Here is a 25550-nt window from a genome sequence, read left to right on the forward strand (position 1 = left end):
AGGCCCAGGAAGAACCACTAGATCACGCGAAACAAACAAGTTACCAGAGCGGAACGACCAGACAAAAAAGCCCAGCATTCTTTCCCTAAACCCAGAACCCGAAAATGGCGCAGTGTCTCCGCGGCAAGGGCGGCGCCGCCGCCGTCGAGGAGGCGCTCCGCAAGGCGGTCCCCTGGCGGCGCGCGGCCTCGGCGTCGTACCACCACACGATCCAGGCGGTGCCGCGCGAGACGACCGGCCCGCGCGCGGCGGCGCGCGAGCGCCGCAACGGCCATGTGCCGGCCGTGCTGCTCACGCTAGCTGGCGCCGGGCCCGGCGAAGGGGTCGCCCACCGGAAGCTCCTGACCACCGACAGGAAGCAGCTCAGTGAGATGCTGAAGCAGTCGCCCTACTTCCTCTCCACCCCGGTCCGTCTCCAGGTCCGCGCTGGCGAGCGATCCACCGCCGTCGTGCACTCTGGCACCGTCCTCCCAATCAAGGTATATCAAACACTTCTGCATTTCCATCAAATATTGAGCATGTATCCAGGATCTGATTCTTTGTGCTCTTTCATTGTGGCGATGTTCTTCGCTCAACCTGTGTTCGACGAAATGCACATTAGGGTAACCCCTCGTAGCAAATTGCTGATTGCTTCATGATAGAACAGCCATAGCCACTGTGCGGTCCCTGTACTAGCTTACAGAAATTCCCTGGACATGCCTATTATCCTGATCATAATCTCTTTTATTGATTGGTTAGTTCAAACGACTAATCTTTTGTCATGTATCTGTCTCCTGCTTATTTTGCAAGGTCTCTTATGGAAATTACTTTTAAGCTTTTATCTATTGCTTTTTCACGTCCCTGCTCATAATTTAATTCTGCACTTCCTCCGTCCGCGAAAGAGTGTACGTTTGATGTTTTCCAAGAAAATTAAGTATTGAGCTAGAAAATGCATTGGGAAGATGCCAACCACCAATGAGCTAAGTGTATGAAGAAATGTTATTGGGTTTGATTTTCTGTGTAATGAGAGAAGCATTTTTTTCTTAGTCTAAAGTGCTTTGGATAGTGAGAGATACACTCTTTTGTGGACAAATTTTAAACCCAAAAGTACACTTATTTGTGGACGGAGGGAGTATGTTTAAAGCACATTTGGAGAAATTGGTTGGATCAATAATGAGGCGAGGAGTTCCATACCATTTGGCATGCAGATCATCGTGGATGATATGTGTGCTCTTGTGTATGCAGGTGCATACAGATGAATCAACAGGGAATATATTGAACTTGGTGATGGTGCAAGCAGATGAGGGAACAATGATCAAGGTGAATTTGCCTGTGGTGTTCAAAGGAGAGGATGTCTGCCCTGGATTAAAGAAAGGTATCATCCCTCTTTATTGTTTTGGTAACATACCAACCTAAGCATGCCCATTTCTCAATATTGAAACACATGCAAAGAATTTCCATAGTATTAGCTAAATACCACACCTTTGTGGAACATATTAGCCATGGCAGTAAGCAATTGGTGTGGTTTTAAAAACAGGCAACCATTTTTTTGTGTGGTTACATTAATAAACTCTGCAATTTTTCATGTTTTCCTGCGGAGGATCAGCAAAGAGTAAGAACTTGGGAAATACCTAGTGTTGGTTGCATCTGATTGCCTAAAGGGGGCAATTCGGCTGGATAGATGAGGCAAGAAGAGAGAATTGGTGATGAGATATTGACTAACTTCTTGATTTCTTTGTTCAACTGAGAGGCCAAGCTAATGCAGCTGCTTACACAGGAGATAAGGATACCCTGAGGATCAAGCCTCATACTAACAAAAAAAATCTAGGAATTTACCTGCCAACTAACAAACTAACAAACTAAATCTATCTCTCTTTGCCGGTTGCATGTGCACCTGGCCCTTGCGCTGGTGCCAGCGGTGCCATGCTGCGGTGCTGATAAGCACGTCCCTACATGACAGACCCCCTTCTAAAGGCAACTTGTCTTCACGATGCTCAAATAATCTTTGGCATCTTCTCAGGCAACATTGCATGGAGCCATGCCCTCCCACTGGACCAATAGCTGCCATTGGTCCCTGGTAGGCTGGTTGCGAACGACACTTGCCAGGGTTGGCAACACCTTACCGCACGCGGGACATCATGAGTGCTGTATGGGCCATAGTTCTAAGGAGACAGATTGTCGTGAGGCACCTCCGGCAATGACAGCTTGTAGTGTGGTGAAGGAGTTGGAGCTATGCCCGCTTGCCAACCTTATAGGTGACACGGCGGTGGTTATTTTCGTAGTATAGCTTAGTGTAGCCTTGTGCTTCAAGTAGTCTTTCACGCATGTCATGAAGGAACTGGTCATGGTTCAACAGCGGCCACCCGACCGCCTACATTTGCGCCTCCCCTTTCCAAAGGAGCGAAGTGATGGAGACAAATGTCCATATATGTCCTTGATTGGCGCAGATGATGTTAAAGTGGTAAACTCGTAATCAGCCCATGGCAGCCAACGCATCCTTTGATGCAGCTCATCTCTGATGAGACTATGGCGGCTGACTGGCGGCCCATTTGAGGAAGGATGGAAGGCTGAACCTGTGCACACCGGCAAGCTTGAAGAGCTCCTTCCACAAACTTACTAGCAAAGACTGGTCTCTGTTGCGCCTCCTCGAAGAAAGTGTGAGCACTGACCTAGCCATGTTATGCATCGCAACTGTCCGGTTAGAGGATAATATCTTCATATATGGGATAAGATCCCAGTTGTTGCAAAAGATAAGATTAGTTTCCTAAGGTCCAAGTTTTTTATCTCTGATTCTCCGTATATAAGAGAGGACTTGCACCCCTTATCAATCAAGCAATAAGTCATGATTGTACACTGCCGAGAAGTCCAAGCCCATCAGTCTGTTGGCCCAGCAGTGTTGTGGATCGTCAGCAACCACTGGTACAACAAGAACTTGAGGCAGCAGCGGTCAGTCTTCATGACAACCAGGCGCCCCAACAGGCACAGCCCTGCTGTATGCATGAATCCGATCAAGCTTCTAGAGGCTTCAAGCTTATGCTGTTTGTTCTCTTCAAGCGAGTAGCGTACTGATGTATTTTATGTGTGGTTTTACTTATGTCCGCTGGTCTTAAGGTTACAGTTTCTTAGTGGGCCATTGTTAAATCATAAGTTAGACCTATTTCGTATGTCACCATAACTTGGCAAAGGTCAATTTGGTCATATTTAGCTTTACAAGTGAACTATCTCCAATTGTCTGAACAGATGTACGTGCAAGCTACTATTTCACTGTGAATTCCTGAAGTGTGGATAAGTCTACAAATGTCTGTTATCCTTTAATTTACCATTTATGTTTTGTTAAGATGTTGGCCTTTACATACGAAATTAGTCCCTCTGTTCCAATTAGATAGCGTTTAGGATACCGAGACATTCTCCATTAAGCACCTCATGCACCTATTCTTAGTATATAAAATTAAAAAATAATGGCACTGAAGTGTTCTGGATGAAAAAATATTTATGCCATTACTTGTTGAGAATTCTGAATTTTTGTGTGTATATTAGCAGTCAAAGTTCCAAAAGGTCGCCCATGTGCTTCTATTTGTCAGTTTATTTAAGCAGGGGGTATCTATTTCCCTACATAAGGTAAAAATAAACTCTGCAATGACAATTTCGAATAGTGAGGAATGCCTATGAGTTTGATAGTAACTACCAACCCCGTTCAGAAGTGGATGACGTTCTATAATGCATTAGTCAAACGTCTATTTGACTATAAACTATTTTGTTTGGTCAAGTGAACACATCATCATTAGATTTTTAATTATGTTTTCGTAATATCGTTTTATATGAAGAATAATTGCCAACGTTGCACGTGGAGTCCTGGGAAAACCCCAAAATGACATGTATTGTTTAAAAAATGGAGTACGTACAATTTACTGTGGGCATTCCAGCAGATCTTCCAGAATTTTGGAAAGATGAATGTTGAGCAATATGAAATTTCCGTAACAATGTACTACTTAGTTTGTAGGCATTCTAATACTGCAGTACACTAGGGTTGATGATTTTGAGATTTCCATTTGTTTTTGACTTTTTGTTACAGGGAGCACGTGTGTGTTCTCTATTATTTACTTTCACATCATCTGTGGGTATGTTGTCCTGACCTGTTATTTGTTGCTGGTTGTATCGAACCCTCTCGTCTAAAGAATCAACCACAACTTTGCTACTTCTGCAATGATAAATCCATTGATTAGGTGCCGAATATGCATCTGATCGAGGTCGATCAATGATAGGAACAAATTTGTGTTTACTGTCTAAATACCAACTTCAATTAGCTTATATTCCTCCAGAAGCCAAATAACTCAAAAAACTTGGTGAGTGTGGGATTGCATTCCTCAGTACAAATGCGGTTTGAAGTTTTCACAGAACCCATCCTGTAAGCACCATGTTTATGATATCATAAGCTTATAACAGCTTTCAAATTTAGCATATGCTCGAGATCCCCCAAGTTCTGTCTGTTAAGGTGACAAACTGACAGTAGTTTATGAAAACATGTCAGAAAGCATTCATCTCAGCGGAAAACAAATATAACAAACTACAGCAGAGTATTATGGCATGTTTAATATCTGCAGCACTCCTTACCTTTATGTATATCGCATAGCTCTTTAGTGTTATTTGATGTAATTATCTGGTTGCTGAATTATTCTCCTGCTAGGCTTGACCTAACCCTCAAATTCAATTGTAAATACAGGTGGGTTTTTGCAGAAAATAAGGACCAGCTTGGTGTATCTCTGCCCAGCTGAGCACATACCTCCGAAAATTGAGGTGGACCTGACAAATCTTGACATTGGAGATAGAGTATTAATGAATGACATCCCCGTCCATCCATCGCTCAAGTTACTGAGTAGAAACGAGACAATGCCTGTGTGCAAGCTCTTGGCCTCAAAGCCAGTGGAGTAGGAACCAATGCGAATGTTTAGAGTTGATGATGATGTACCTACCTTAGGTGGCACAGCTGCCTAAGAATTTCATTCCTCTCATTTTGCTAGTGAATGAACAGGGTGAAAACCAATCCCATGAGTAACCTTGGCTGTAACGTCATAAAATAATATATCTTGGCTTTCTCGCTTCAGTGACATACAAAGACAAATATTGGTTGGGGTGAGTCATGCATGGCTTAAATTGCTCACCAGTCCTGTTAGGCTGTTACAACTCTTTGTCGTGATCAATCTTTGGTCGTCGCACGTATTGAATGCACGAACTACTGGAATGAAAAGATCATTCTTTGGTTCTCTCATGGAAACATTCATGGCTGTGGTGGTTTTCTTCTTTTCCTGTACTACGTGCTACTGCTACGTGCAACCTTTTCATATTTATCTGGTCCTGGAATTTGAATTGAATGGGCCGTGTTAGGTTTCTCCAGCAGGCCAGGTCCGGTTTCACGATCTGTATCTCCAGTCACCGACCATCTGGACCTTTCTGGCCTGGCATTTGGACCACATGAATGATGTGACCATCGCGCAATTCTGCATTTCCTCACCTCAAGTTGATAGCATCTGCAAGAGTGCAACCGTTAGTCATGCTTATCTCTAGCTAGCTATAGCTTACTGAGGCGATCAACACTGCATTTTTTCCCTGAAAGGCAGATTTTTCTTCATCGATCGTTCTGGGGGAAATTGAACTGTTTCAGACTCAGAGAGTTGTAGGTGGCCCACGGAAGGACGACGCTGTGGTGTTAAAACGAGCCAGAGTGGAGAAAAGAGCGCTAACTTGTCTTTTTGGACGAGTCCAATGATTGAAATGGCACTGAAATCTTGGACGCTTGGAATTTACCATGCATCCATCTGCTGATCTGCACACACATACACACAAAGCCTCAAAATCGTACAGTAACAGACAAAGTGGGTGAGGAAAGCGAGACAATTCCGACTTTGCGCCTCGGCTGCAGACGCACAAGAACAAGACCGGTGTAGCTAGGAGTAAGTAGCTAAGCAATAACTCAAAACGCGCCCAGGAGCAACAACAATTCAGAGGTCCCCGGCCGGCCAGGCCTCTGCTGTTAGATAGCTAGAGCCTAGAGCTGCGCGGTGCCCCATCTGGATCTGCATTCAAGATTCATCGGATTTCTCCAGCCAGCGTACAGTACAGTACGTACGAACCACGTTTCTCACATATCTGTGCAAATTAATTAGTTACTCCCCATTGTGTAATGAACACGAATGTCCATTTGTCTACGTAAAAATGACAGTTATTGTCTTTGACAAAAAGAAAGTTTCAATATTCTATGCAGACTCTCAGTCTTGAGAACAAGGACTCTCGGTAGCGGCTGTCACGCGCAGCGAAGTTGGAGTTGGTTACTGTAGGAAAAACATGTGCCGTGGTTTGGGTGATGGCCTTCATCATACTAGAATACTACTACTCCAGTATGTACTTGCAGATTTCATTTCTCCTCTTATCTTGAGCCATAGTATATTTGGCTTTATGTACGTAGTTTGAGACCTTTTAAGTAAACTTTACCTGTGTGCGTTCATAACGAGGCCAGATCAAATGGAGCATATATTTATATGCCCTTGCTCTGTTGCCCAACGACGCGTCCCTTGCCAAAAGAGCATCTAGGGATCGATCTATCTTTGCTTATTCAGTCTCTGAACATGATTAGTCCTACTACTGATGAAGTCATGATCCTACTATATTGACGTGAGCCTGATCCTGTTCTACCACATATTGGCAATGACGTGGACATTAATTGATTGTGATACTGTGGATGCATGCATGCTAACATGCGTTGCGCCAGCCCCCCGTTTTTTAGCCTCTGAGCTCTCTGGGAATTTCTGATGTGTACGAACGCAACTAGCTATAGCCCAGCTACTCTATAATGGGTCAAACGAGGCTACTACGAACCATGGCCAGCGGGCGGAAGGCTAGCTTTACATGGGGACAACTGCGCGCTTTAATTCACTCGCACGTACACCAAGGAACCCTCTTGGTCGGCACGCGCACGCTAGATCAAATTGAAGCTTCATTGTCACACATGCCTGATGCGGTGATGCTCTACAGGGTCTGAGTCTGAGTGTCTGACTACATGAACCCAGTGGCCGGCTAGGTAGGTCATGTTTTTATCCATGCACGGGATCATTAATTAAAAAAGTAAATTTTAGAAAATTGCAGTTTTTAGGCAGTGGTACCACCGAGCCACACTTATCAAAGAACCATCCGCAGAATCACACATTTTGAGACCTGTCTCAAATAGTCTAAAACCGAGTGGTTTGATGGTTTCACGTGATTCCTTATAGGTGGGCCGGATGCCACGTCGGCATCGATCCGCCCCATTAACCCACGATTAAACCCCTCGCTCCTTCTCCTACCTGCGGGTTAACGGGTCGGGTTAGGTCGATCTCGATGTGGCATTTGACACTGGGCCCCACATGCAAAGAATCGTGTGGAACTGCCAACCACTCGGTTTTGGGCTACTTGAGACAATCTATTCAAAATGTGTGGTTCTGCGGACGATTTTACGATAAGTGTGGTTCGGTGGTGTACGACTGCCCCAAAAATTGAGGTTTTCTAAAATTTTCTCTTATTTAAACAATGATACGAGCCATAAACTATCACTGGCAAGAAACCAAGGACTCGCTCCCTTTTTTTGCGAAAACCAGGGACTCTCTCCGGATTCAACCATCATGGAGGAGGCAAATCTCTTACAAATAACTATATTTAATAAAATTCTATGTGAATTTTGCTAATTTTATAAGGGATGTGCAATTGGTTGGGAGGGACGAGTGCACTATGCACCCTCCCTTAAATTCGTCCCTGAGAGAAATTCTGCGAGTACTTCCTCTGCTCGTCATGCAACTCATATAGATTTTTTCTACTTTGTTCTATTGTAATTCCTCCGTTCCATATTTCGTGTCTCAAATTTGTTCAAAAAGGGATGTTTCTATTCTAAAAAGCATCTAAATATGTGTAATATTTCGACAAGAATTATGAAATGAAAGGAGTACTTCATAACTTTTTTTTGCTCATGTACTCGTCCAACAAATATGTATGTCCATTTATTTTTAAACTAATATGAGTGACAAGATAGAAAATGAAGAAAGTATTAAGTTAAGGCCCGCTTGGTTGGGGACATGGGAAGTCAGCCTGGGTGTTAGCAAACGCTCGCATCGGTTTCAGCACAATCCATGGCCACTGCTAATGGCAATCCCAACGAAAATACGTTGTTGTACCACATGCATTACTAGTGCTATCCGGAAAGCATAGGAAGTGGAAGGATTTCCGAACATACCAAGGGCCTCGTGAGAAAAGATGCCACGTAAGTCCAACCTTATGAATTTCATATACTCCGTAGAACATTTCGTATCATGTACAAATCCCTTAATTAGTTTCACCCTTAGCTCTCCCCTGAGCGAGATTGTGATGTGTTTGGGTGTGGGGTTCGAAAAGGGATGTGTTAGAGAGTGATGAGATGATCAGGATCAGCAGGCAATGTGTACGATTGGTGGATGATCAACATCGTTGGCAATGAAAGGGATCTGACCATGACTAGGCTGGATGTTGGTCATAGGGAGGGCCGGGGGCACAGCACACACACATGCATGGGAGAATGTGAAGCTGATCATGGAAGCGTACCGCTGCTTCCACTTTGCATGGTGATGATTTCAGCATCAGCATATGCATGCCTAGCTATAGCTAGAGTATATTGCTATTTGCTAGGAGTAGACACTATATATATCTCCGCATGCTGCTCCAGCTTGCATGGTTTGTATCTTTCTGAAGAAAGGACACACACCTATATAGAATCGTGACAGTGCATAGCACAACACTGTGCTTATGATACGTAAGGGACACTATAAAATATTTATAGATTTAAGTGAGCTCAGGTTTTGTCTCTTATTACTTATTACTGATCCAAAATCCAGGTCCTCTAAATTTTTTACCAACCAAACATGTCTAAGTTTGGCCATTAATTACCTCAAATTAATATTACTCAATTATAACGTATAACTATTTTCATGTGAGGCAATATGTTTGCATAGAAGTTGATGGTCAGATTAAGTACCATCTCAAAGTAACCATGTCTAACACTTAGTCTTGGATCTGGTCAAGTAATTAATTAATTGAGTAAAATACACCACTAGTCCATGAACTCGGCAAAAATGAACATTTTTTCCGTGAACTCGGAAAACGCACACTTAAACCCCTATATTGGGATTATTGTGTCACTTTAGTCCAAAAACGGTTCGGTGCGGCTTCAACACGCCATGTGGCCGCCACGTCGGCTTCGGCCAGGACCGCGCGTTGCTACTCTATATTCTCAGGGGAGGGGGAGGGGGAGGGGGGGGGGTTTGCAAAATTACCGCGGAATTATGCAAAAATTAACCCTAATCGATCCAAACACTCCGGTTCAGCCATGCCGCCGCCGTAGGAGCGGTGGTCCATCCTTGCCCGTATCCCCAAGGTTGTTAAGGATAAGAAGGCGAAGCACACCTTACCATCGGGCACCGATGTCTCTGTCGCCTACGCCGACCCCCTGCGTCCCTCCCTCCTTACCGTGTCGTTCCGCGCCTCCCGCCCCCCGCCCCCCGCCCTGCATCTTCAGGTACCCCTACGTCACTGCCACCGACTCCTCCGGCCTGCTCCTCTACACAACGGAGCCCGCGGGCGAGGTCACCTACCACCTCTACCACACGGGCACGGGCGAGGCCACTTGTCTCCATCCGCAGAACTGCCTCATGGTGCGCTGCCACGACGCCAATGTCGGCCTGATGGTGCTCAGCGGTTGCGTGGTGGTCGCTGAGCTCCAGCCCTTCAGCGATGGCTTTGGCCGCGCCACGGTCCTCTGCTACACGGTGGGGAACTACAACAAGTGGGTCGTCAAGGAGCTCGCCTACTCGCCCCCGCTGCTCCGACAATGGTTCTGCGAGGGGGGTCGTCTCCTACGGGGGATAGTTCCAGTGTGGAAGCCGAACGGTTCGTCTCATGTGAGTGTATGACCCACCAGCATGGTGATTTTGCAAAAAGAACCTTGAGAAAATAGAGTAGCAGCACGCGGTCCTGGCCAAAGCCGATGTGGCGGCCATGTGGCGAGTTGAAGCCCCGCCGAACCATTTTTGAACTAAAGTGACACAGTAATCCCAGTTTAGGGGTTTAGGTGTGCTTTCTTTGAGTTCATGAACTAAAGTGTTCATTTTTGCCGAATACAAGGACTAGTGGTGTATTTTACTCTAACTAATTTGCATAGCAACTATTATAAAGGAAAAGGGCTTTATTTGACCCTACTCTTTTGTTTAGAAATATATATCTACTATAACATTGCATACATCGCATAAGATCGAAGATGTATGTCATGGAGCGTCTTGAGATTGATGAAGTCGGCGACTCATTGTTGCAGGGCATACGTCACTTAGCATTGAAAGAAATCCATCTGAAATGATACACACATTGCGTCAAACCTCAGGTCCAATCTTTTGATTCGGTAATGGTTTAGACAAGCTCTATGTGTACAACAAATATTTATATTCTAACAAACAAACAATTTTAGAATAGATGGATGAAACAAGGAAAATAGGGGTGCAAACTAAATGGCACTAATAACTTTATGTTTTTTTCAAGTAATAATAACTTTATGTTTAATTACAATAGATCCAGAAGTGGACAAAAGATATGTTGTCAAACTGCACTAATTAAGTTTAAAATGATAATACAGAAAAATCAAAATCCGAAACCGTTGCTGCTTTTTCTCTCTCTCAACTTTCTAGTTTTATTTATGCTCATGCTGCTCCCTGACCGTGCACCAGCTGCATGCAAGCTGCTTCCTTCACCATTTGCCCGTCCCCCTATGACCAATACCACACTGTCTCGCTCTTCTGTCTACGGTCTACCTCTCTACTTTCTCTATCGATCTGCACCGGCTCCCTTCATATATTTCTTTTTGCTACTCGTACCTCTGTTTCTGGCCTGCATTTATTTGGCTCTCGCTCTTGTGAGGGATAAAGGCAGCTGATGAAGAGCCTGACAAAGCATATTTCCAGTAGTATGATGTGTCAGTGACTGAAATTGATAGGGTTCAGGAGTTATGCATATGCCCATGTCAAAATCGCTGGGATCTGCAGAGCAGCGGGGTCATAGCTACAGCTTGCCCGGCGAGAGACATATAGTAGCTAGATAGATGAATATATTAATGCATATGCACGTACATGTCCAAATATCATTGTTTAGTTCAATACTGCTAAGCCCAGTTCACTATCAACCTAAAGTACTATACGGTTGATTTGCACTCAATCATTTATTTAAGCCAGTGTACGTAGTGCAGAATGTATTACGTGCTAGCTATACTTGCAATTTCATTTATTATATTCTATCTACTTGTTGAAAGAAACCAATAAGTGCCTATCAGTCAAAACAACATATAAATTCGGCTTGATAACGAAAAAGAAAACAACTCAACGTTTTTTTTGTCTGTGTGTGGGAGGGTAAATGAAATTAATGTTAGCATATTGCGTATTTTAAACATGGCAGTATGCATGCTCTGCAGGTCCTGTCTTGATGCTGCCTTAAGCGTAATCTAAAACTTCTGCTGACTAGGCACATAGCTAAGCTGTAGCAAGCTGTGTATTACTCCGTAATGCTTGAGAGTCTGTAGCAAACCAGGCATGAGCCCAGCCAAGGAGTACTGCTTCTCGTGCAAAGAGTAATTTTATTATTTAAGCGTGAGAGTCGTTTAGAATCAGAGACTATCCAGTCCTTAGCATGCCCCAAAATCATCATTTGTAATGAAAATAGTGTATTATTGTCACAATCAAATGATCAACGTAGTAATGCTCAGAAGGTTTTTAGCAATACGTACACTTGAATAAAATGTACTCCTCCGATCCAAATTAATTGTCACAATTTTATCTAAATTTACATGTATCTAAACGCTTTTCAATCTACATGGGTATCTAAACAAAATTACGACAATTAACTTGAATAGGAGGAATTACTATTCTTACAACTTTTCTATACCCAGATCCCAAAATGGAGTTGATTCTTACAGTTTTTTTTAGACGATCAATATTTTCATCTTGAAATTTCTGTGATATTTGTGCACGTAAAGTTGACTAGTAGTCTTGTAAATGTACAGGTCAAAACAGTGATTAAGATATAAAGTGCCAGTATTGTTGGAGTTAGCAAACAACTATTTAAATAATTAACTGCTGGCACACACCCACACACAAACAAACAACTCGATCGGCTCTTGGAAGCTTCATTAGTACTGTAGTATACTTTCACTAACAAAATCACCAGTATAACACAAAAGCCATGAACATTGCATACTTTTGAGAATCAATAAACTCGTTTCAAGGAATCAATTAAACCAAAACATATATCTTTCTGCTATTTTTATGCACCATTGAATCGTTTCAAGGGAAAAGAAAAAGTGTTACAATCAGAAAACTACAAATGGAACGAAGAAATCGTCCGAGCACTACGAAGGATCGAAGAATACCTTGAGCAAGAATCACCAGCTTGTCCGCCTCCGGGAGCCATGGATGTGCTTTCCGGGAGCAATGTATGGACGCCAGTTCGATATCATATGATCAGCAAGAGCAAGACACACTCATGTCCAACAAATTAAGGAACAGCAAAGAAACCATGAAGAAGAAAACTAGAGGAAAAATTAAAGATGAGCATGGACACACGGCGAGAAGGGACTCGGATGCAGGACATAGATCAGGTCGGCGGTGGAGGTCCGCCGCTCCCGTCGTCGCTGCCGTCGGTGTGCTGCTGACGATGATGCGGCATGTCGACGTGGGAGTGTCCCGAGGACTGCGGCGGGGGTGAGGGCTCCATGCGGTACGACGTCATGGCGGAAGGATGCGGTTGCTGCTGCTGCTGCTGGATGAGGAACGGCTGCGCTCCACCCTCGTAAGCCGCGGCCTCCGGAGCCACGACCGCCACGGTGGGTCCGCCGGCTGCGGGCATGAAGCCGTGGTGCATTATCATGTCCTGGTTCCCTCGCGCGGCCACCTCCACCGCGGCCGCCATGTGTTGCGCGTCCACGATCTGCTGGTGGTGGTACGGCCCCTGCTGTTGTTGCTGCTGCTGCTGCTGCTGATGCATCGCCGCCATCAGCTGCTGCTGGTGCTGCTGCGGATGCTGCAGGAGCCCCATGCCGGGGACGAACTGAGCGGCGTGGTGGGGCTGCTGCGCGGGGAGGAAGGGCGCGTACGCCGCCTGGCCGACGTACCCGGCGAGCTCCTTGCGCGTGCTGACGATCTCCTCGCGCACCATCTTGATCCTGTGCTGGAGGATGGAGATGTAGGCCACGCAGCCGTAGACGGGGTCGCGGAGCCGGGCCTCGGCCTCGTAGGCCAGCGAGTTCACGGCGTCCTCGCGCTGCGCCTGCGGCAGGTCGTTGAGGAGCTTGGACACGTTGCTTGCGCCGAACACCTTGTGGACGTTGGCGAACCGGGCCGGCTGGTCCGGCGGGAAGTAGGGCGCGAACACGCACCCCTGCGTGCACTTGCGCCGCAGCAGCTTGCACGCCGCGCACGGCGAGCTCGACGACGACATCCCCTGGCTTTGTCCCCAAGATCGATCCACACAGATGAAACGAACCCTAACTGCCTCCGTCGGTCTCTATCTTCTCCTTCCTGTGACGCTGCTTAATAACAGAAAACAACAACAAACTCAGCACATATCCTAACAGAAAAATGCAAATTAATTAAGAGCCGAAAATAGATTGGCCTTGGCCGGCCACCCAATTATATGCAAGTGTGCACTACTCCTGCACACACGAACGGATTAGCGCGCGTTATTAATACCTACCATCGACATCGATGGCTTCACTCTTCAGTGGCTTAATTAGTGCATGACGAGATGACACAAGAACACACCTGATGTATCTGTCTGTGGCGCCGGACGGGATGGAGAGATCAGAATTAGATCCGGAAGGCGTCGATCGCGGCCGCGGGCGCACGGATCTCGCTGTCGCAAGGCGGCTGCGGCTGCATCAGAAAAAAGGAAGTCGCGGTCAGGATTATTCACGCAAACGTAGCACTCAGAACCACGGATGGAGGGCCGCCCTACCTTGATTTTGGCCTCAATCACGAATTGGGGGAAGATTAAGGATATGAAACGGGGATTCCGTTCGTGGGGTGATGGGAGGGAGAAAGGGCCGGGAGCGAGAGAATCGAAGGGGAGATCAACCTGCGGTGGTGGAGGCGCTCGCGCGAGGAGGAATCGAAGGCGAACTAGGGGACTGGGGCGCGAGGCAGCGGGATGGGGAGGGAGGGGTGGCAGCGCTCCCGCGAGGAGGAAGACGAGAGCCACGGAGCGAGGGGGCTCGGCCGCTCGATCGGCAGCGGGATGGGGAGGAAGGGGTGTATAGGTCGTCAATGGCCCACTCCGCTACTCAGGCGGAAGGAAGGCCCACCAGCCCAGCGGGGTCGGGCAGGCCCTGTTTAGCCCGACGCCCATAAAAATACAAAGGAACTGTAAAAAAAATGTTAACCGGGTGGGGCGGACATTTTTCAAAAAGCCCGGTCGGGTGGACAGCTACGGAGAGGTGTGAAGGAAAATAAATGAGGTCTGCTCCATGTAAAAAAAAGAAGATAGTAATCAGAATTCATCTGAGTAAACAAGAATTTGTCTTTTACTTGTAGACTCGTCTATTCTCCTAGTCCTTTTGAGCATGGCTCATGAATCGTTTCTTTTATAAATTCTTCAGGACCCAACACAGCTCTATTAAACTTAGTCGCAGCGAGTTGGACCTCTTATGGTGATGCAGTCGAAGAGCTCTCTGCATTCTGTACTCACAAGAGATGCAACTCTTTATTTTTCTGCAAATCTCGCTGAGTTGTGTCACATGTTAGTATGGTCACAGTCAATAAGGTCGGTCATGATCATCTCCTTGATCTAAGATGCAAATCCTCGGTACAACACAGCTGACTCCTCCGGATTTTCAATCACGTCTCACATGAGTACCAAGTTGGTTGGAACGTCAATTAGAGTAGCTAAGTTATTTCTAAATAGTACAGTCACATGCTTAAGAATACATGGATGAAGAAAGTATAAACTCGCGTTAGATGCCGCAATTGTTACGTAATTATTGGCTATTTAGAATAATTCTAAGACAAGTTAATACAATGTTGTTACATGTGCATTGGGCCTTTTGGGTTTCTATCCGGAGAAAAGTTCATTTTAACCCTTAACCTTGTAGACCTCGTCCGAATCGAACCCTAATCTTCTAATCCCGGGTTTCCGGATCCTAACCTAATAAATCCTGGTCATTTAAACCCTTGATCTTGAGAAAAGCTGTTTGGCCACGCGGGATCGATGACATGTCGGCGATTTGCTAAGTCAACAACGTGTGTGGGTCCCATGTAAAATCTCTTATACTGGTTCGTCCAAAAGCAAAAAAAAAATCAAAGTGGATCGGATTTCTGTAGGTATCCTGAGTTTTTTTTTTGCTTTTGCGGATAGATATCCCGAGTTTCTGCCGCACTCGTCCGAGAGTTTGCTGGAGTTGCGCTCCCCACGGTCAGAAAGCTTCGGTGTTGTGCATGGTGTGATGAAGATTAGGAGGGATAGAAACGAGAGAGATATCAAGGATGAAGATGTATATAACACATGGGTCTAGAATGTAAGTGAGAGTAGTGAGAAATTCTGATCAGGATTATCCTTTCCCCCGGTGTGCCAAACGACTCTAAGGTTAAGTTTGACCGGGATCAACAAAGTCAGTGTCTCAATTTCAGGGATTGTGAGGTTAGGGTTCATTTCAGACTTTCTTACAAGATCAGGGTTGAAAATAGACTTTTCTCTTGTATCTGCATCTTTGTATAAAATGAATCTGACAATCTAAGAAAACAATTTTTCAACTAATTTTAACTTTGAATCATGACAAGCAATCACGACGTGTCAAGCTATGCATTAATTTGGACGGGTCTGAGAAGGGCGTCATAGGAGAGGTAGGGACGACGATCAAGTGTAGCCTACTTCAGTGTCTACTTCTTTTTTTATGTCTTTTCAGCGTCTACTTCGAGATGGCGAGGCGGTGGCAACATCTTGCAGTCAGAATAAGGTCCTCCCCCTGTCCACGCTCCGGCGGTATGCCTAGCATTGGCAGAGAGCACGTGGAGCTGTGTGTCCAACAAATTCATTGGGATTCGATCGGTTTTTCGGGTTTTTCCGACGAATCCCTCGAGATCCGATTGGCTTTTGGGTTCTTCTGTGTGGTTTCGGGTCTGGCTCTTCCGCTCTATGGTTTTCATCTTTGGCGATGGTTGTTGCGCTGCTGCATTGATCCTATGGGGTTTTAGCACGACGACTTCGCCACCGTTTGGTACTGCAAGCGCTCCTTTGGCAAGCTTTGCCCGGCTCCGATGATGGAGGGGCGAGGATGGTGGCCCACTTTCAGCTCGTTTCATTGCTTGTTGCGTCGCGACGTGGTCCAAGCACATATTTGTTATTTTTTATTACTTCTATGGCTCTTTGTATTAATGTTGTTGACGGTTATTAGGGCATGTACAATGGTTAATAAGAATGTCTTCTCTTATGTCTTCCACGTCATTTGTATAAGACAACAAAACATGTTGTACAATAGCTCATCTCTTAGTGCCATATTTTACAATTAATGCCTAGATGCATAAACTTAATCAAATAAAAGGCGAAATCTAGTACAATGTGGAGTTTGCCTTTTCTTTGCCTTATACTTCTTGTGAAGAGATGATCTCTTAGCTAAGAGAAGGCTCATGCCTCTCTTCACCCTCTCTCCTCCACATCAGCAATTATCCTATGCAGCAGCCTTAAGAAAAGACCGACGCCACCTCATTGTATACGCCCTTAATAGATTGGCAGGACCTTTAAAAGAAGACGCTATAATTGGACCATTTTTTCTAAGGGAAGTCATCATGTTGTGCATTAGATAATTAATAAAATCCCAAACGGCGAAAGAACATACATTTATGCAGACGATCTGATTAGAGAGTACTCATTCCTTCTTGTAAGATATAAGATTTTAGCAGTGCCATGCAAGGTTTTCGCTACCGAGCAGCTTATTTTTACCGTTTGGGGGTGGTGGTGGTGGTGGTGGTGGTGGTGGGGGGGGGGGGGGGTTTCAATTGGACGAGTGACCATTGAAAAAAAAAGTTTGTCTTCTCTTAATTAAAACATAATCGATTTATTCATCAGAAAGATAATATTTTTTCTCATTATACAAGATTTCATGCTTTATTGATGAATTCTAATCATCATGTTGTTTTTGTATTCATATGGTAATTAACTGCAAGAGATTGTACCAAGAGATGCCACCTATTGTAGTTTTGTAGTAGGACATGTTGCATATTGTCTTCTCGAAGTGATGTGGTGCACATAAAAGAAGATAGTCTTCTCTGCCACTGTAAATGCTCTAAGTTTACATTCCCTACCTACATACATTGTTTCTTAAATTATTTATGCCTTTTTTGCTTTAGGTTTGACAAAATACCAGTGTTAACATCTAAAATGGCAGTTTTATGTATATATCTATCTAATCTTTTCTCGCTTCTGATGTGCATGATTCAACAAGACACAAATATCATGTTTCCAAAAAGGCCCGGGTTTCTCAAAAAAAGAAAGAGGCCCCGTGGCTTCCTTTTTACTTTTCCCCTGACAAAAGATCGAGTGTACATTCACAAAATTGCAGTATATTCAGGAATCATCTTTTTTACTTCGCCAATTTAATTATTTTAAATGTGATGGCCGATATGCTATATTTCGGAATTCGGATGTGTCGTCCAAGAAAGCTTCACTGCTATTTGTGTTTTTGTTGGCTCATGCTCAAGCATACATGCAGTATATCCTACACTACAAGGTTTTCACCCTTGTGCCACGCAAATGTTAGCCACAAGATGAATTCGGATGCAATAGATAGGGTATACTGCAACATTATTCGGTGTTGGTTGCGATATGGGGTCTGGTGGTTGCAATAGCGGGTAATGTTGCAACGGATTTGTATTGTTGTGTTTTCAATTATTGGGGTTGCGATAATTATCCTGATAGATGTTTGCGTTGCCTTAAGTTCTGCGTTATTGCCACTTGTTATGTAAGGGTTGCAAAAGAGCATTTGATACAGCAACAACTGTTGGGCGTTGCGAAGGACCTATTCGATATAACAACACCAACGGTACTTGCTGCAAAAGGATTTTCTATGGCAACCGATATTTCCTGGTTGCGAACGACCCATTAGAAATAGCAACGTAAAGCTGAATGGTGGCAAACGCTTATTGGATATAGCAACCAAAATCAGAATCGATGCAAACGTGCCATTGGAAATGGCAACATGACGTAGTCGTTGCAGAAACATGTTTTTTATAGCACGCAACCCTTAATGGATGCAAGAGAGTTTTCGATATAGCAATCAAAATCAGAATCGATGCAAACGTGCCATTGAAAATGGCAACATGACGTAGTCGTTGCAGAAACATATTTTTTATAGCAACGCAACCCTTAATGGATGCAAGAGAGTTTTCGATATAGCAACCATGCTCTTACTGGGTTGCAACAATCGAAGTTCTATTGCAACACATGTAAGCGGCCGCTATTTTGTAAGGCAAAAAAAGAAAAATTCGCAACCCTTTTTTTTATATGGGACCGAATCGAGTTCTGGTGTCCACCAAGTGGAGAAACGGCGGGAGATAACGGAGACAGGCGCAGTGTGCCGACGGAATTATGAATTAGTTGCACATTTGTGAACATGACATTAATTTGATCTGCGAAGGCACGTATTTATGAAGGTCATCCCGTTCGTGTTTGCCGGAAGCCCGCAACTGGCCCAGCCCAACTGACGCACAGCCCAGTTGAAACAAATGTTCAAGAACAGGCCCAACGATGTAAACAGGATAAAAGAGTTGTTTTCCCCTCAATAGCAAGCAAGAATTGATAGCTCAAGTGGCTAGCAGGTGCATCCTTGTGGGGAAGAGTTAGGTCGTGAGTTTGATCTGTGCTTCTCGCGAATTATTTAGTTGTGGGTCTTCATTTTTCCAGAACAGCAGCTGAACCGGCCAGTTTGGCCTAAACTGTCCGGTTCGCCGGTTTTCAGTAAAACCGCCCGATTCACCCGGTTTTCTCCGGTTCATTTTTAAAGAACAGCACTTACAAGGCACGCACACAGCCTTCTTGTCTAACCCTGACTATACAATGTGTGTCCAACACCTATTAGGATTGCTCATGTGAGTATACCTAGGTGCAGACTAGAATTTGTGTCCAACACCTATTAGGATTGCTCATGTATACCTAGGATGCAATTTGTGTCCAACACCTATTCGGATTGCTCATGGTACTGCATCTATATATATTGGACAAACTTGCTTGTAATTAAACAGCAACCCAGAAAATCGAGAGGAGAAGAAAAGCAGACGAACGTACGATACGTGAGACGACGCCTCTCGCAGGAATCGCGCGCCCAGGTATGAGATCGATTATCCATATATGTTCTTGAATATATGATTACAGCCCTCTTCGGTTTACAATTCATAGGAACAGGAACCGAATAGAATGCCCGGACCACTCAAATCCTATGGAAACGTACAGGACTTCACTAGCTGTTAGCACCTTTAATTAATTGCCTCAACTAGCAGTTAGCTTTGAACCCAGCTCACGAAGGAGTAATCGAAGGGGCTTCATGAATCGCTAGAAGGGCTTCACAGGTACCCACCGGACTAGATGTAGCCAGCTTAACTTTGAATTAGCACCTGAAACCGCCCCCAAAAAGAACATCTTGGTCAAAACTGGATGCTCCAAATATATTCACATCTCCCTTACTGAAAGTAAGTGGCAACTTAAAACTACTGCTACAATTTTGTCTAATTCAATTCCTACTGTAGCCAGGTAAATCTCAGCAACCAATTTTACATCCAATAGCATTTCGCCATGTTTGGAAAACACAAAGTTCAGATAAAAAAGCGGTCTGTCTAGTTGACAGGCGCCTGTTTTTGTGTTTGAAAACAGGGGCCTGTTTTCAGTGTAAAAACCAGGCGCCTGGTTTTGTTACTGAAAACAGGCAGATTCCCTGATCCATAGATTTATAATCTAATGGCCAAATACAAAAGACACTTCCTGTAAGTCCTCCCTCCAGCCTATTACTACAAAATAAGCAACACATACCCCCACGTGTAGCCCCAAGAAAATATAACTTCAAAATTTGTAATAACGGATCCCCAGCAGCATAATTATGTGTATGTTATCATAACAAAGACCCTCAATTCTGGTTCACCACATATGTCACAAAACAGAATAAAACTAAGTACCACATGACTGATAGAAAAAGAGACTACGGTGGTCTTGGAAGGATTAATTTTTCTGAAGGCATGTTGCCATGCTGATGTTGGGCTATGCAGGTAAAAACAGAGAAATCGATGCCAGATGAGCCTAACCAAGTTACCTCTTAAATCTCAGCTCAAAGAAACACTACATCACTCCCCTGCATTTGTTACCCAAGACACATTTTAGGCTTGGTGGGCATTCAGCAAAAAGAAACATCATTGGTTACATATACAAATTAAGTTATAGAAGGTATGAAAGTGTACTGCTCAAGCAGAAACATGCATGTATCATTAGCAATAAAAAAGCTTCCATGATCTATGAGATGGCAATATAAACAGCTTCCAAACAGACTATAAATGAATATACAAGCCACAGTTTCATAAAACTTGCAATCAGTAAAATATGGGCGCAATTTGAACTTAACGGTAGTGCAAAATTAAACAGATTACATAAAAATAAATTACATGCCACAAATTAGGACGGGTAGAACTTGAATTAAATGGCACTACATATTCAAACAATTTTTTTGCTTCTAAATTGAACAGATCAAGGTAAGAAACATAACTCTCTACAGAAATGAGTTATAATTCACAGGAAAAGAAAAGCTAGCACTAAGACAAGAAACTGACCAGGTCTATGAATTTGCTGGACTGATACATTTCTCTCAATGGTAAAGCAGGTTGTTCAGATAGTATCGCCCGTAAAGCTGGCTGTTGAGAGAGTGAATTAACAGAAACTCTGTCCATTTTTCTTTACCAGCACTATGAGTTTCAACCCAAATAAGTATCAACCCAAATAAGTTTGTCAATATATATATGGTTAATTTACATATTCACATTCATTAATTTGAGAAGAGGGAAACATTTGTTTGGCATGTGTTAAATCAGTTGGTCGCTCTTTTTCCATCGCTGCAGGAACTGTAAATTAAGATGTCACACGATGCTGATAGGAGTTGGATGCTATTGCCACATACAGATGAAGCGTGGCAAGCCGGTTTCCAGCAATTCATTGAGAAAGAACTTCAAGGGAACTATCCAGGCCAGACTGCGGCATGTCCATGTCGTAGGTGTCGTTGCCTACTGTACATAACAAAAACAGAGGTTGAACAGCACTTGCTGACGAAAGGGTTTGATAAGGATTTTATTAAACAGAAACGTCGCATTGCTGAACCTATGGATGATGATTGTGACTTCAATGAAGCCGAAGCACGAGACGATTCAGGCTCTACCAAAGATCTTCTTACATCACTAATCAGTGGTGCTATAGATGGAAAAATAACAGGAAGTGGTGATAAGGAGGAGCCAAATGAATCTGCAAAGAAATTCTTCAACTTAATGCAAGAAGCGAAGAAAGAATTGTACCCAGGTTGCAAGGAGGCTACCAAAATATCTTTCATTGTCAGGCTATTTCACATTTAAATTCAAATATTCTTTCACAACATGACCAAAATTATGAAACGCACTTGTTTCTTTCCCTCAGTTAAATGCACGCGAAAAGTTGGGTGCGACAAATTCAGAAGAGTTGCTGGAAGGAGAATCAAGAACGATGAGGCTCACAGCAGGTGAGGAAGACATTGTTTTGCAGTCTGCATACAATGAGACAACAGGAACCAAAACAACCAAGTTACATGGTCGTGGATATTTGTCAACCTATCCAACCAAAAACCAACTGCTTCAAGAAAGACTAGAACTACAAGCCCGTGAGGTTGAAATATTAAAAGAAAAGCTTGCAAAGGAAGCTGCTGAAAGGGAAGCAGAGAAGGAAGACCTAAAAAAATCCATTAGAGAAGAAATGATGCAAGAGGTTCATGCTTTGTTGGCTCAGCACGGGTTATCAACACTTTTCCAGAAGGTAATCAACTTTAATTTATTATGGCAATGAACATATTTAAATAGTTGTGATCCACTCCTATCCATACGAAAGCTATCTCACCTGCCCTTTTTTGTAAACATGTAGAGTGCCCCTGAAACCAACAATGCAGAACATGAAGCTGCAATCATTCATGAAACAGAACAACACACACAAGAACCATTGCCGAAGGTAATGAAATTGAAAAATGTTTGCAACAATCGTGGATTTATGCATTTCGTTAGAGCTAACAATCTGCACTGGCTATGTAATTTTGAAATCAGCATACGATTTTTAATAACTGCCATCTTGTTTTAAAGCGTAGAGTACCCCTGCAACCATTGAGGCAAGAGACCCTGCAACTATGAAGACAACAGATACCTATGATGCAACACAACTTGAAGTTACAAAGACTAAGGATATAAATGATGCAAAGACAACAGGAACACACCCTCAGGTAATGGCATATAACAATGCTTCCAAGCATCAAGGATATATGCATTTCAATATACAGTGCTAACATTGTTCCAACAACTTTAAAATGCCAGAAGCAGCCAGCAATCACTGCCAAGACACAAAAAGAAAATACGCCACCCACAAATCGCAATACTAAATCTTCCAAAGCTAAAGGTCTGGCGTTCTCTAAGGAAGCAGCTAAGGGGCCACATCAAACATACATTACTCCACAACATTTGGCGTTACAGCGTGCTAAAACACGATCAGCAAGCAAGTTAGATCAGGTAACTAGAACTGTGTTTTCTAATGCAAATCAAACTTTGCATTGCCACTTCAGTTTTAAATTTTGCTGCTACTTAATTGCAAGACATGTTCTATTTGGTTCATGTATCTCTTCAACAGGACAATGAAGACCTAACGGGGCTAGATGTTCCACAATCACAACACTCAAGATTGGTGATCCCATGAAGGCTGCCATGTTGTTCGATTGGATGAGTGGACAGTAATTGCTAGGTTCCATAGCTTCATATATACAATGTATTTATTATGGATATAGATCGTTGTGTCCATGAGATTGTAAGAGTGAATGCTGGATTTATTTCAACAGTGGAATATATATTTTTGCATCATTTCTATTATGGTCGTATAATTGCAGTTGAATTACCAGTTAAACATCCAAAACAATGCCGTTGCACCAGTCCTAGATCGTACAACGTCGTGCCATATTTCGTTGCGATGTAGAGCTTGTAGCAACGTCACATTTTTTTGATGTGCTATCGGTGATCATTTTTTGTTTGAACCTGTAGCCACTCCTATGATTTTGTTGCCATAGCCCTTAGGGGCCTGTTGCCTCGCATCCCTCAGTTTGTTGCCCTAGCCTTTGCGCCTGTAGCCACTCCTATAATTTCATTGCCGTAGCCCTTTGGGCCTGTTGCCTCGCATCCCGGAGTTCGTTGCCCTAGCCTTTGAGCCTGTAGCCACTACTATAATTTTGTGGCACTATCCTTTGAGCCTATAGCCAGACTCTTAGAACGTTGCGTTAGCCCTTCACCTGTAGCGACGCCATGTTCCTCGTGGTTATAGGCAGTCAGCCTACAGCAACGTGTCATATGACGTTGCGACGGCACATGGTCTATGGCAATACCCTTTAGGCTAGTTGCGATGTGCGATGTGTCGTTGCCATACTATGTAGGCATGTTGCTACCTCTTATGGGTCGTCGCGATATTCTTTATACCTCTAGCCACGAGTCTTATTTCGTTGTGATATCCTATACGACTATAGCCATGACTCTTGTTTAGTTGTGATATCCTATGGACTATAGCCATGCCTCTTATTTCGTCGTGATATCCTATACGACTATAGCAACACCCAAGAGGGTTTCGTCACACCCATATATCGTTGCAAATTACTGTATTGCTACCATACTCTGGCGTCGCAATAATGCTTTTTCACAACTAGCATGGGTTGTTGCCATTAGATCTATAGCAACTCCGCAATACAACTTATGCATCGCAAAGATCGTTGCATAAATACCCTATTGTCACGCCTCCCTTAGTTGCAATAAAGCATGTGGTATTTCGACACCCTAAATTCGGTTGCATTACCATATAGCATCGGTGTTTCTTGCCACGCCTACCAACGAAAATATTTAGTTGCGATTGCGCACTATTGCAACGAAAAACCACTTATGGCAACTAAAACCGGCCGTGGCTCCAGGGTGTACGCCTTGTAGTGCTACCTGCATGTCACTGTGCTGAAGCTGGGGGTCGGTGTCATGTATTCCGTATGATTGTTTGATGTAGCTTCGATTTATATCCCCATGTATCGTCTCATCATTGCCGGTCCCGGTATAACAGTTAGGTATATACGTGCAACACTTGAAAGTGACTCAACATTATATTTTTTGTTGTTGTCTCGATCGACTTGTTTGCATAATACTCCTTCTGATTTATATTAAGTTTTACAACTTTGTCTAGATACATATGTATTTAGATGATTTTTATTTTTATTGTGTAGGTACTTACATATCTAGACAAACTTGTGCACTTGAGGAAGTATTACAGAAATGTCGATTAGGTTTCAGATTTTGTAGCCTGGTTTCGTTGAGATTTAACTTCTTTAGATGTCACATTAACATTCATGTTTCTCTCGTGACTCCAACCTAAATAGCATAACCCGATAGAATAAAGTTATCCTGGTCACTCAAGTTATGGTAGCTTGGGACGATATGTTTTAAAAGTAACCCTATTTTTAGCAAAGCCAGGCTGGTGGAAAGCCTCATCTTCGATGGGGTTTGTCGAGAGCTAGTAGGTAGTCTGCTTATTTTTGTACTCTGCTTTTGTCCGAGTCTCGTGGGGGGTGATTCATTGATAATCTTGCACTGCTGGGCGTTGGCACGCAAGCTGATCGTTGTGTATCTGAGGCAAGCTTGGGCCTTGCAGCTAGTTTCTTCTGGTTTAAGACTCGTCCCTTCTAGGTCGTTAGTCCTTGGCAATAAGATGTCATGGAAACCATGGCATGTATGCTTCACTGTCCACTGCCTATGGTGACTGTACGGGCTGATCCGGAGCCAAAGTGTCCCTGATGCATTGCTTCAACATACCATTAAATTTTCAGGTTTGCGGCCCTCCGAACTGAAATCCTTATGCACTTTTCTTAGCCTAACCTGATGCCTTGGCCTTATTAAGCTCATAATCATTATTAAAACAAAATCTTCCACAGTGATGCCTGTGCATCAGGTATGCTACACCCAGCCCCGCCCGTCTGGGTGAGTATATGCATATGTAAACCCTGGATTGCTTCGGACGTCACCTTTGGACCTGGATGTATCACTGTGTAGACTCTCTACGTCCATATTTAAGAGAACACCATATGAATAGTTGCAATCATCTCCCGCAAAAATAAAAATAAAAATAGTTGCAATCTCATAGGTGTTTGAAGGAATCTGAAAACCGCTGCAGTTACACTTCCTCTACGGCTGCCACAGTTTCTTAATTTCTCCATAGAAAGACTA

General features: G+C 43.7%; 2 protein-coding genes and 1 long non-coding RNA gene across 6 annotated transcripts; 1 reads left to right on the forward strand and 2 right to left on the reverse strand.

Moving 5' to 3' along the window:
- The first annotated feature begins 58 nt into the window (after window positions 1-58).
- LOC100829366 (50S ribosomal protein L25) lies at window positions 59-5149 on the forward strand. The gene is made up of 3 exons (XM_003562232.4): window positions 59-479; window positions 1225-1354; window positions 4700-5149. The coding sequence occupies exons 1-3, from the start codon at window positions 105-107 to the stop codon at window positions 4906-4908; spliced, it is 714 nt and encodes a 237-aa protein (XP_003562280.1). The 5' UTR covers window positions 59-104; the 3' UTR covers window positions 4909-5149.
- A 4937-nt stretch (window positions 5150-10086) lies between these two features.
- On the reverse strand, window positions 10087-14280 carry LOC100840164 (LOB domain-containing protein 36). Of its 4 annotated transcripts, none has more exons than XR_002963544.1 (4): window positions 14020-14280; window positions 13827-13937; window positions 12437-13591; window positions 10087-10372 (listed from the first exon to the last, which is right to left on the reverse strand). XR_002963544.1 is itself a non-coding variant. In XM_010234350.3 (3 exons), exon 3 carries the CDS (start codon window positions 13501-13503, stop codon window positions 12661-12663), a length of 843 nt encoding a protein of 280 aa, XP_010232652.1. In that variant the 5' UTR covers window positions 13504-13591; window positions 13827-13937; window positions 14020-14280; the 3' UTR covers window positions 12300-12660. The 4 variants fall into 4 exon arrangements, 1 of the variants encoding a protein (XP_010232652.1); XR_730987.3 differs by lacking the exon at window positions 10087-10372 and adding an exon at window positions 10514-10959; XR_001406736.2 differs by lacking the exon at window positions 10087-10372 and adding an exon at window positions 10514-10959 and having other exon boundaries at window positions 12437-13594.
- Window positions 14281-19355: 5075 nt separating this feature from the next.
- LOC104582915 lies at window positions 19356-21641 on the reverse strand. The gene is made up of 3 exons (XR_730991.3): window positions 20862-21641; window positions 20351-20389; window positions 19356-19661 (listed from the first exon to the last, which is right to left on the reverse strand). It is a non-coding gene; the product is annotated as an uncharacterized LOC104582915 (long non-coding RNA).
- Between the last annotated feature and the right edge of the window lie 3909 nt (window positions 21642-25550).

The sequence above is a fragment of the Brachypodium distachyon genome, chromosome 1, assembly GCF_000005505.3.
Source record: "Brachypodium distachyon strain Bd21 chromosome 1, Brachypodium_distachyon_v3.0, whole genome shotgun sequence".
Lineage (NCBI taxonomy): Eukaryota > Viridiplantae > Streptophyta > Magnoliopsida > Poales > Poaceae > Brachypodium > Brachypodium distachyon.

Excerpts from the sequence above, each read along its gene's own strand:
- LOC100840164 (XM_010234350.3), bottom strand. The coding sequence starts at position 13,503 with ATGTCGTCGTCGAGCTCGCCGTGCGCGGCGTGCAAGCTGCTGCGGCGC.
- LOC100829366 (XM_003562232.4), top strand. The coding sequence starts at position 105 with ATGGCGCAGTGTCTCCGCGGCAAGGGCGGCGCCGCCGCCGTCGAGGAG. Across the intron at positions 480-1,224 it reads GCACCGTCCTCCCAATCAAG|GTGCATACAGATGAATCAAC; the intron begins GTATATCAAACA and ends TTGTGTATGCAG. Across the intron at positions 1,355-4,699 it reads CTGCCCTGGATTAAAGAAAG|GTGGGTTTTTGCAGAAAATA; the intron begins GTATCATCCCTC and ends TTGTAAATACAG.